Source organism: Mugil cephalus, chromosome 23 (assembly GCF_022458985.1).
Source record: "Mugil cephalus isolate CIBA_MC_2020 chromosome 23, CIBA_Mcephalus_1.1, whole genome shotgun sequence".
Lineage (NCBI taxonomy): Eukaryota > Metazoa > Chordata > Actinopteri > Mugiliformes > Mugilidae > Mugil > Mugil cephalus.
This window is the reverse complement of record NC_061792.1, coordinates 1,437,354-1,448,464: the sequence shown is the minus strand read 5'-3', so window position 1 is coordinate 1,448,464 and position 11,111 is coordinate 1,437,354. Positions and strand designations below refer to the sequence as shown.

General features: G+C 42.1%; 1 protein-coding gene across 1 annotated transcript; it reads right to left on the bottom strand.

Moving 5' to 3' along the window:
• Positions 1-6,147: 6,147 nt before the first annotated feature.
• On the bottom strand, positions 6,148-10,764 carry LOC125000724 (protein NLRC3-like). Its single transcript, XM_047576363.1, is given in 6 exon segments — positions 6,148-6,912; positions 6,914-7,944; positions 8,322-8,606; positions 9,043-9,128; positions 9,706-9,766; positions 10,658-10,764. Coding segments are annotated over 5 exon segments (2,190 nt in total). The 5' UTR covers positions 9,729-9,766; positions 10,658-10,764.
• Between the last annotated feature and the right edge of the window lie 347 nt (positions 10,765-11,111).

The following is an 11,111-nucleotide window of genomic DNA, read 5'->3' as shown; positions in this document are numbered from 1 at the left end:
CAATTAGAGAAGGAATTGCGAAAACTACGAACAATGACCCAGAAATGACAATAAAGATACAATAGAGAATCAGATTAAAGATATAAGGAAACAAATAGAAAACTTAATGAACGATGAAATTGAAAATATAAATCAATGATAAATTCATTAAATGCACACAGGCACTGTATACTAAGTATAGTTAAAATATAGAGTTAAACTTCTATATAGAGTTAAAATTAATGGATACCTGTCGGACACTTTTAAACTGTACAGAGTTGTAAACTGCACAACCTTCATATAGCCACTTGCTCAAATAATTATACAAGAGGACAGGCTGACAGGAATCACAATAGTAAGAGATGAACACAAAACAGGTCTATTCGCTGATGATATAATCACCTTCCTTCAAGATCCAAATATAACATTTACTGAATTAGGTAACAAAATGGAAGAATTTGGATTGATGTCCCATGTCCAAAATGAATATGTCTAAAACTCAGGTCTTAGCCTTTAACTACAAGCCAAATAAAGAAATCAAGGAGGGATATAAATTAAATTGGAATGCTAAGTCAATAAAATATCTAGGATTTATGACACAAACTACAAACTAGTAAATGATAAAATTCAAAAGATGTGGTAAAGTGGTCAACATTAGGAATGGATTTCAGCTCAAGAATTATATTTTATATATTTATATTTTTTATTATATATAGAAGGTAGTCAAGATGAATCTCTTGCCTAGGTTGTTCTATCTTTTTTATTGCTCCCAATTAGAGGACCAGATTCTCGATTCTCGGCATGGGACAAGCTAACATCCAGGTTTATCTGGGCTGGAGCCAGGCCTAGGATAAGATTCAAGACCCTTCAGCTAGACAGGGAAGATGGAGGATTGACTTTCCAAACTTCAGAGAGTACTACTATTCCGCACAGTTAAGATGCATAGTATATTGGTGCTCTCTGGGTTATCAAGCCAGGTGGAAGGACATTGAGATGAGCCTGAGTCAGGATCCTCCACAGTCAAGGTTAAGTGGAAAAGAGCATATGGATCTTAAGGGTGAAGACTTGATCATGAGAGAATCGTTTGAAATATGGTATGATGTGGTTAAAAAGTACAAGTTAACAGGAGACTGTAAGCTGTTGATTAGGCCTTCTCACTCCCTCGGGTTCAGACCAGGAATGTTAGACAAGACCTTTGAAAGGTGGAGAGATAAAGGAACAGCTACAGTACATGTACACTGGTAGATACGCACAATTTTAAATCATTTAGATAACTTAAAAATTAGTTTGGACTGGAAAATAGAGATTTATACAGATACCTTCAATTAAGACACTTTTATGAGACAGAAATTAAGAAGGAAATCTCATTGGAAGGGAATGAAGTGATTGAAGTGTTAACAGATGCGTTCAAGTGAACTCCTTCAAGAATTGTCTCTAAACTGTACAAAGGTTTATTGAAGCAACAGGGAAGAAATACAGTGTATATGAACGTGAAATGGGAAAAATAATTAAATATTGAGTTGTCTGGGAGTGATTGGCAGTCCCTATTTAAGAGCCAACATACTTCAACAAGCTCTAAAAAATAGAGGGAGTTCGGTTGGAAAATTTTAACACGTTTCTTTATTACATCAAAAATTAAATATAAACAATTAGGCCAACAACAACACTGTTGGAGAAAATGCGAGCAACAGAAAGCCAACCATTCTCATATATTTTGGCCATGTATGAATTGTCATTTTGGGAGGGAGTTTTAAGAGCCATGGGTGACATTTTTGGATATAATATTCCTAATGATCCTCGGTATATATATCTAGGACTGATACAAGACAATGTCATAGGTAAAGAAGACATATATCTGTTCAAGATCCTATCACTTGCAGCTAAGAAAGCCATTACAAGAAGTTGGCTGAGAGCTGACCTGCCTGGACTGAACCACTGGCTGGACATTGTAGAAGAAATTGGATCAATGGAGCAAATGACCCATAGTCTTAGAATCAAAACAGAGCTATACGCTGTAAGATGGACAAAATGGCATCTTTATGTGACAAAATAGTGTTTGTCACATAAAACCAGCTTGTGTGTGTTTTTGTATTTCTGTATCTGTTTTTATTGATTGGAAAAATTTAAAATAAAGTCTAAATAAGTCTATGGGACATTTTTGGCCACGAAGGTGTCCAGAGGGAGAATTTGACACTACATAAAAAATACTAATACAATCACTTGAATGTGTGCTGTAAGATGCTGGAGATCTTCTACCAGTCCGTTGTGGCCAGAACCCTTTTCTCTGCTGTGGTCTGCTGGGGGAACAGCAACAGACTGAGTAAAGTAATCAGGAAGGCTGGTTCTGTCAGTGCCTGCACACAGTGGTGGTGGAGAGGAGGACACTAAACAAACTATTATCAATCATGGATAACCCTGACCACCCTCTCCACCAGATGATAGACAGACAACGGAGCTCCTTCCCCAAGAGACTCAGGCAACTCCATTGTCTCAAAGAACGCTACAGGTTCCAGTTCTGAAGTTTGGGCAACCAGCTGTTATCATTCAGTGCATTTACATGCAGAGCTTAATCGAGCTATGCTCAAAATTCGACTTTGTGATGACAGTCCTTGTCCCAGTTGACATGTATCGCAAAAAATCTAATAACTCACATGAACATGTCCTCCTCCTCCACAGTAGGTGATGATACGTGTCTTTTCGGCGGGTTAATACCACATTAATATGGTCCGTTTTCTGGTTCACCCATTATGTCATATAATAAACAAGAGTCGTTCTTGCGGCAGACCAGCATTGCAAACTCGTACGTAATGTTCGCGCTACCGTCTGAAGGGATTGACAGTTCTTCTACCGATTCTGTTTACCTTCTTCTTCTGCGACCAGCTTTCTTGGATGAGCAGCGGTTGTGGAGCATACGCACACGCATTGTCTGATCAATACTGTGATTAAGGCGTATACATGGCGGAGAAAACCGAATTCCAATTGCATTATCATGGGTGTGTTAATCGAAGCAACGTGTTTACATGCACTTAAGTTTTCCTGTTATAGTCCAAATCTTTTTTTTTTTTCTCGATTTTTACGATTCTTCTTTCTTTCTTGACGGTGTCTGTCTTTTATTTCATGATCATGTTTTGAGTTTCTTGATTTCCTGTTTGTTGTGTTTCCTCATGTGTCTTTAATTGTTTATTGGTTTCTCCCAGGCGGCAACCTCCGGGGCTGAGTAATGAAGCTCATGCGGAAGAGAAAAAAAACTGCAGTTCATCGAGTGGCCGCTTGAGGCTGGTTGCAAAACGGAAGCAAATCCCCATAGACCCCCATGTTAAAACTCACCAACTTTACAGCATTATTAAACATGTTTACAGCCTGATTCAAAACACGTCTTTTGTCTCAATGGTTTATTTCACTATTCGTGACAACTGTATGGGGGGCGAGTTTTCACTCATTTGTTTATTTTCATTAAAGTTTAAATTTCTGCATAATTAAGGGCGTTTCCGCTTTGAGTGACTGGCATATTTTAGTCGGGACAAATGGCATCAAACCGGGAGTGAGGCCACCACGTTAGCCAGCTGCTAGCACCTCAGATAGCGATTAGCCTAGCTCGGTAGCCTGAGCTAACCCGGTAGCGCCGTGTTGGGTGGGTGGGTTTCAACATTCAGGCTGCTTTGGCTCCGCCCCAATCCGATCCCCATATCCATATATATATATATATATATAGTGTGGGCGGAGTAAAACTTATCCAACATGGCGACCGCAGGCTCCGCCCACTTTGGGCTTCATTTTCGAGAGTCAGAATCCAACGGGTGACATCACAATGGGTTTGTCTATAGTATATACATTCAGTGGTTTCTCCCTGTGTGATTGCCCTGATCTGTCTCACCTGTGTCTTGTCATCCCTCAGCCCGTGTGTATATATAGCCCTGCCTTCCCTTTGTTCCCAGTCGCATCACTGTGTTGTGTTCCATTTGTTGCCTTCTGGCCTTGTTTCTGACCTGTGTGTTTTCCGAACCATGTATTGTGAGTTCAGTTTTTGTCTTTGGATTTTCTTGCCTTCCACCAGTGCCTTTTGTTCCCTTTTATTTTCATTAATACCCTTTTTCCCCCGGATTGCCTGCCTCCTCATAGCTTGTTCTGCGTTTGGATCCTCCCTTTAACTGCTTTCCTGACCCTCTGTCTTGGAGAGAGACTGAAGTATCCTCTGCACAATCCTGGATTCGAGGATTACATTAGAGAAGATAACCCAGGGAATTAAAGCTAAAGCACAAGAATTTGAAGAGGTGTGGGTATCCTTAAAGGACTTTCACAAACAACAATACATTAGATTTATCGATCAGGCTACTGAGTGTGATAGCTTTAATTTTAAGTCTTTGCCATTATTATTATCAAATCAAATCAATTAAGCACATTTAAAAACAACAAGGGTTGACCAAAGTGCTGTACAATTCAGAGATCACAAATTACAAACAGGTGCAGAGCAAGATAACCGAGGCTGGCACAGCCTGGAAAATTCATGACAGAGGGACACACATGGAGAGATGACACCCGAGACTAATTAAGGACAGTTAAAGGCCTGGGAGCACATAAAAGTTTTAAGATTGGCCTTGAAGGTGGTTACAGATGTGGAGCATCTGATTGCGAAGGGTAAACTGTTCCACAGCTTTGGGGCCACTACAGCGAAGGCACGATCGCCCTTTCCTCATAGCCTAGACCGGGGGACAGTCAGGTCAGTCTGATTTGAAGATCTGAGAGATCTTGGGTTGGAGAGTGAGGAGAGTAGGTCACAGATGTATTTGTATTGGGGGGCTAGGCCATGTAGTGCTGAAGTGCATGAAGGGACACTAGTATTGGTGATATATGTTCTCTCCTTCTAGTGCCTGTTAGCAATCCGGCAGCAGAATTCTTGACCAACTGCAATCGGGATAGAGAGGTCTGGCTGATACCTAAATAGAGCAAATTGCAATAATCTAATATAGACGTACTCAGGGCATCGGTGACTGTTTGCTGTTTTACGGTCAGAGAGGGAGAGAACTCATTTTAGTTTGGCAATATTTCATAGTTGGAAAAAAATACTTTTCACCACAGAATTTGTTTAGCGAATTTTAGATGTTGTGTCTTTGGAGGAGTTTTGGGAGCCACAAAAGACCACTTTTGTCTTCCCGTCATTCAGCTGGAGGTAGTTATTTGCCATCCATAGTTTGGTGTCATGGAGGCAGTGCTGACTATGTGCTATGCTATGAGCTGAAACTTGACTGAACTTCATCCACGATATTGTTTTTATGTAAGAAAGACAGAAGCTGGGAGTAGACAATTTTTTTCAAGACCTTGGATAGAAAAGGGAGCTTTGAGATTGGCGGAAAGAATCTAGGTTTGGTTTTTTGATGATTGGCTGAACAACTGCATGTTTGAAACATGATGGAACAGACACATTAACCAGGCTACTGACACAGTGAGACTGTGGGACCTAAGGTATTAAAAACTTCCCTCAGCAGGTGGGTGGGAACAATGTCTGTGGTACAGGTGGTACAGATAACAGCATTATTATTTTGTATTTTTTGTTCTATTTTTCTCTTATACATTTTTTTTTTAATTTATTTTGTATTTTTTGTGTATGTGTGCATTGAGGTCAGCTTATATTTTGTTGTGAAATTAGTGAGTCAGACTATAAGAGGATTTCTCCACAGACAGAATGATTAGTGACACCAAGAACTCTGTTAATGTGAACGCATGTGAAGACTGGACTTGATTTGGTTTGTGATCAGACCCACTACCGATGACTGAGGAAATACCTGCTGATGTTCCGGAACATGATGCTCCTTCATTTCAACTCTTTGAGCTCCTTTTCTATCTGACAGTCCTGACAAGAGAACGCATCTAAACTGTATCTCCATTCTTCAGAAGCCTGAGAAAAAAAGAAATGAAAACTGACCTCAGAGCCTCCAGTTTACAGTTTGAACTCTCCAGTCCAGCAGACAGATGCTTCACTCCTGAACCCTCCAGGTTGTTTTCACTCAGGTCCAGATGTTTCAGATTAGAAGACTGGGAGCTGAGGACTGAAGACAGAGCTTCACAGCTTCTCTCTGAGAGGTTACAGTCACTCAGTCTGAAGAGACAATGACAGAAAACCCTTTAACTTCTGTGACTTGACAGGTTGCTGTGAATTTGATGATGATGAACTTACAGAGCTTTGTTGGAGGCTTTGACCACTGGCAACAGCCTTTGAAGAGCCTCCTCTGAAGCAGAGTATTTCTTCAGGATGAACTCATCCAGATCTTCTCCTGATGACAGTAAGATGAAGACCAGAGCTGACCACTGAGAAGGAGACAGTTTATCTGTGGAGAGACGTCCTGATCTCAGGGACTGCTGGATCTCCTCCACTAGAGAACCATCATTCAGTTCATTCAGACAGTGGAACAGATTGATGCTTCTCTCTGCAGACAGATCCTTCTTAATCTTATTCTTGATGTACTGGACTGTTTCCTGACTGGTATGTGAGATACTTCCTGTTTGTGTCAGCAGGCCTTGTAGGAGAGTCTGATTGTTCTGCAGTGAAAGACCCAGGAGGAAGCGGAGGAACAAGTCCAGGTGTCCATTTGGACTCTGCAAGGCCTTGTCCACAGCACTCTGATGGAGAGGTTTTCGTTTTTTAAAGACTTTAGACAACAGAGATGTAGTTTGTTGTTCTTCCATCAGGTTGACACCAGAGTTGATGAAGGTCAGATGGACATGAAGAGCAGCCAGAAACTCTTGAACGCTCAGATGGATGAAGCAGAACACCTTGTTCTGGTACAGGCCTTTCTCCTCTTTAAAGATCTGTGTGAACACTCCTGAGTACAGCGAGGCTGCTCTGATATTGATGCCACACTCTGTCAGGTCTGATTCATAGAAGATCAGGTTTCCTTTCAGCAGTTGATCAAAAGCCAGTTTTCCCAGAGACTCTCATCATTTCCCTGTTCTCTGGACTCCAGTGTGGATCTGTCTCATCTCCTTCATCATACTTGACCTTCTTGACTTTGGCCTGAACCACCAGGAAGTGGATGTACATCTCAGTCAGGGTCTTGGGCAGCTCTCCTCCCTCTCTGGTTTCCAACACATCCTCCAGAACTGTAGCAGTGATCCAGCAGAAGACTGGGATGTGACACATGATGTGGAGGCTTCGTGATGTCTTGATGTGGGAGATGATCCTGCTGGCCTGCTCCTCATCTCTGAACCTCTTCCTGAAGTACTCCTCCTTCTGGGGGTCAGTGAACCCTCTGACCTCTGTCACCATGTCAACAGAGTTGCAAAGGATCTGATTGGCTGCTGCAGGTCGTGTGGTTAACCAGAGGCGAGCAGAGGGAAGCAGTTTCCCCCTGATGAGGTTTGTCAGCAGCACATCCACTGAGGTGGACTCTGTAACATCAGTCAGGCTCTTAGTTTTGCGGAAGTCCAGAGGAGGCCGACACTCATCCAGACCGTCAAAGATGAACACAACCTGGAACTCCTCAAAGCTGTAGATTCCTGCTTCTTTGGTTTCAGTGAAGAAGTGATGAACAAGTTCCACCAAACTGAACTTTTCCTCTTTCACCACATTCAGCTCTCTGAAAGTCAATGGAAATATGAAGAGGATGTCCTGGTTGGCTTTGTCTTCAGCCCAGTCCAGAGTGAACTTCTGTGTTAAAACTGTTTTTCCAATGCCAGCCACTCCCTTTGTCATCAGTCTTCTGATTGGTTTATGTCTTCCAGGTGAGGCTTTAAAGAGGTCTTCACACCTAATGGTTGTTTCTGGTCTGTGTGGTTTCCTGGATGCTGTTTCAATCTGTCTGACCTCATGTTCATCATTGACCTCTGCAGTCCTTCCCTCTGTGATGTAGAGCTCTGTGTAGATCTCATTCAGAAGGGTTGATTTTCCAGCTTTAGCAATCCCCTCAAACACAGACTGGAACTTCTCCTTCAGAGCAGATTTAAGTTTACGTCGACACTCATCATGAGCATCTGAATGACACAACAACAGATAATCAGACCATCTGATGTGTTGTAGAGCAGTTTACTGTGCACAGTATCAAGAAACACTAACTGGAACCTTGGAATGATCTACATTTACTCATGAACGTGTCCTCACATCTGGTCAAATCTTCTTCTCAGTTACAGGTACAACCAAATGGCATTTATTTAAATATAAAAAAAAAAAAAAAAAAAAAAAAAAACACAAGAGAAGGAATTCAGCTTTGAAGTGAAGAGCGTATGTTCTAGTCATCTCAGGACCAAGTTAAGGATTCAACATGTTGAACACCGTAAGAGAAGAAGCTTTCCATCCTCATAGCTCCAGAAAACATTAAAACAACCATGGCCAGAGATAGACGTGGCCTCACCTTTCTGAGCAGTTTGAACAGAGGGCAAACCCAGGTGATGGGAAAGAGCAGGATCTATGGACTGAAGATGCCGGATCAACTTCCTGCAGGCCTCCTCTCCCTTTCGCTTCACAGTGTCAATGAACTGGCGTACCCTGTCTGCTCTGACTGAGTTCTTCTCAGATATCGATTCTTTCTCCAAATCAGTCAAGACACTTTCTGTTACGAGGGCCTCCAGGAGCTGTGTAAGGACTTCTATCGACACCCTTTCCACAAACTCAGTCCTCATGCTGGCAACCAACTTCTCTACAGGAACAAGGACAGAAGCATCTCAGGGATTTGTAGCAGTGTAGTGTTTACAGTGGAGCAGTAACCTTGATGCCATTCACTTGACCCCTTTCGTAGCATCTTCTTTATCCTATCTCCTTCAAACATTTCACATACTGTCCAACCCTTCTAATTTAATCTCTGTGACCCTCTATTCTGACCAATTAACACCTGTTGTTTTTAGTGAAATCACTAACATCCCTCGAACCGTCTCAACCCATCCCATCCCATCCGTCTCTTTTCATCCCACCCATGAATTCACTACTGGATACTGACTGATACAAACAGTTGCTCTTTTCTGATTCCATGTTGGACAGTTTCATTTTAACCAGATCATCCAACCATCCGATGTGAACCATCTCTACATCTCACCTGGGCTTCAGTTTCAACTCAAGATAACAGAGTAAAAACATACCTGGTTTAACGATGGCTACATCATCCACCAGTGGATATTCATTCTGGTCCTCAGAAACCACATGGTCAGATCTGAGGGGCTGGAGGCTGCAGAGATGGAGGAGATGGTTTTACTGATGGATTGCTGACAGGTCTGTGTAGATGTTTCTGAGAACTCAGTCATCTTAACTCTGACAACATGTGAACATGTTCTCTGAATCCACAGGAGTTCATTTTCAGGTAGTTTGTCCCCATGTAGGCTCTTCTGTTTTGTCGTAACATGGTGCAGTAGTACTGCAGTAGTTGTACTTCTAGTAGTTATTGTGTATGTAGTACAGAGGGACCAGGGGGACCAGTATCTCCCATCTCTGAATGTTTCTATCAACATCCTGTAGAATTGACAATAAACCAGACTTGAATCTGCTGTAGAAGAAGTAAAACTAGTGACTATGAATGAAATCCTCAAACACTGAGCTGGAACTACACCATACACAGAAAGATCATCCTGGTGTGAGCAGGCTGTGGTTGTTCAGCTGGATGTTACTGGTCCGATGTTCAACATCAGGCTGCTGCTCAAAGGTTATGAAGCTTCAGTCTAGACCTGGACTCTTAATGTTTCTATCCGGTGTCCTGTTGTCTTGGACTGACATCTTTAACTTACAACACTTAGAGATTGTCCTCTCACCTCTGAGCTTCGCTCTGGTCCATGCTGCTGGATTCACATCAGCTCACACTCTGTCCTTCACCTGCAGAGGAAACACACATCATTCATGAGAACATCCACTGGAACCATCTCTGCTGGTTGTAGCTTCTACTATCATTCCACTAGATGAACCCAGGGGGGACACACATGATGCCTTCACTAAGACCGAGTCTGACCAGAAGCTCCAGCTCCTTAATATTCAGTCACTTCAATGTCTGGTTACAGCATTTCACAGATGTCAGTTGACAGACGAACATCTTCACTTGAGTCACAAGCTCTTTAAATGGTGGAGTTTAAGTACTGAGGTACTTTCACCACTTATCAGCCTCTTGAAAACTGGAGTTAAAACACTGCGGTCAATGAACATCAGTATTATGGGATGTGGACAGTTGTAGTTCCTGACAGTGCCCAGTGGAGGGCAGTGATCATCACAGTAAACTGACTTCATGCAGTTCATCGCTTCACCACCAGAGGGAGACACATCTCCACTGTAAAACTTGGTCATGAGGAGATACACTGTCCTGATTCTGATTATAATCCTGGTCCTGGTCCAGGTCTTCCAGGTGGGAACATCAGCTTTAAACCACATCATGACCAAAACTGTCTCCAACCTCCATCAAAGAATCAAATGGAATAAAGGTAGTTCCTTTCTCCACCAGGAAAATATTCTGTTAGACTGGTCAGAGTCAGGTATTTAAACTCAACCACTGATGCTCTTTACAGGCTTCACTCATCACTGCTTAATGTCCAGCTTTACTCTAACAGGGCACATTACAGTAAACCTGAGTCTAAACAGCAGCTACACACAGAAGAAGAGGAAGTGGAGCTGAAGGTCTGTGGAATGAAGTGGGGAGATTTAAACTCCTTCACAGATCACTCTGACTCTTAATGAAGAAAACATTAAAACTCATTAACTCATAAACTCATTCATTACCTTCAGAGGGAGGTTGACACGGAGAAAACGATCTGAGAATCGATCTTGGTAAAAGTGAGGCCAGGAAACACCCAGAGAGCTGTAGGAGACGCAATAAACCCAAAGAGGAAGAGGAAGAGGAAGTAAACGTAGTGAACAAGCAACTCAGCTCTCAGTCAGGACTAAACAACAAAGTGTCTCTGAATCTGTTAAAATGACTTCATGCACTTCATCATTTAGAGTAAAAATCACTGTACCATGAAAATTTGTGTCAAAATCCGTTTTACAGCACACGAGCTCGTTAGAGTGAAGACACGTGTGTGAAATGCCTTGAAATGTTTCTCTTTCCACGCTCGTCTCGGCCACAATTTACACACTAGAAACAGGATTTTTTTCCCCACAGTTGTAGACAAACTTGTTCAGTCTCTCACAATGTGCTCGTCAAAGCAGTGAGACGTACAGAATTTACCGCCTG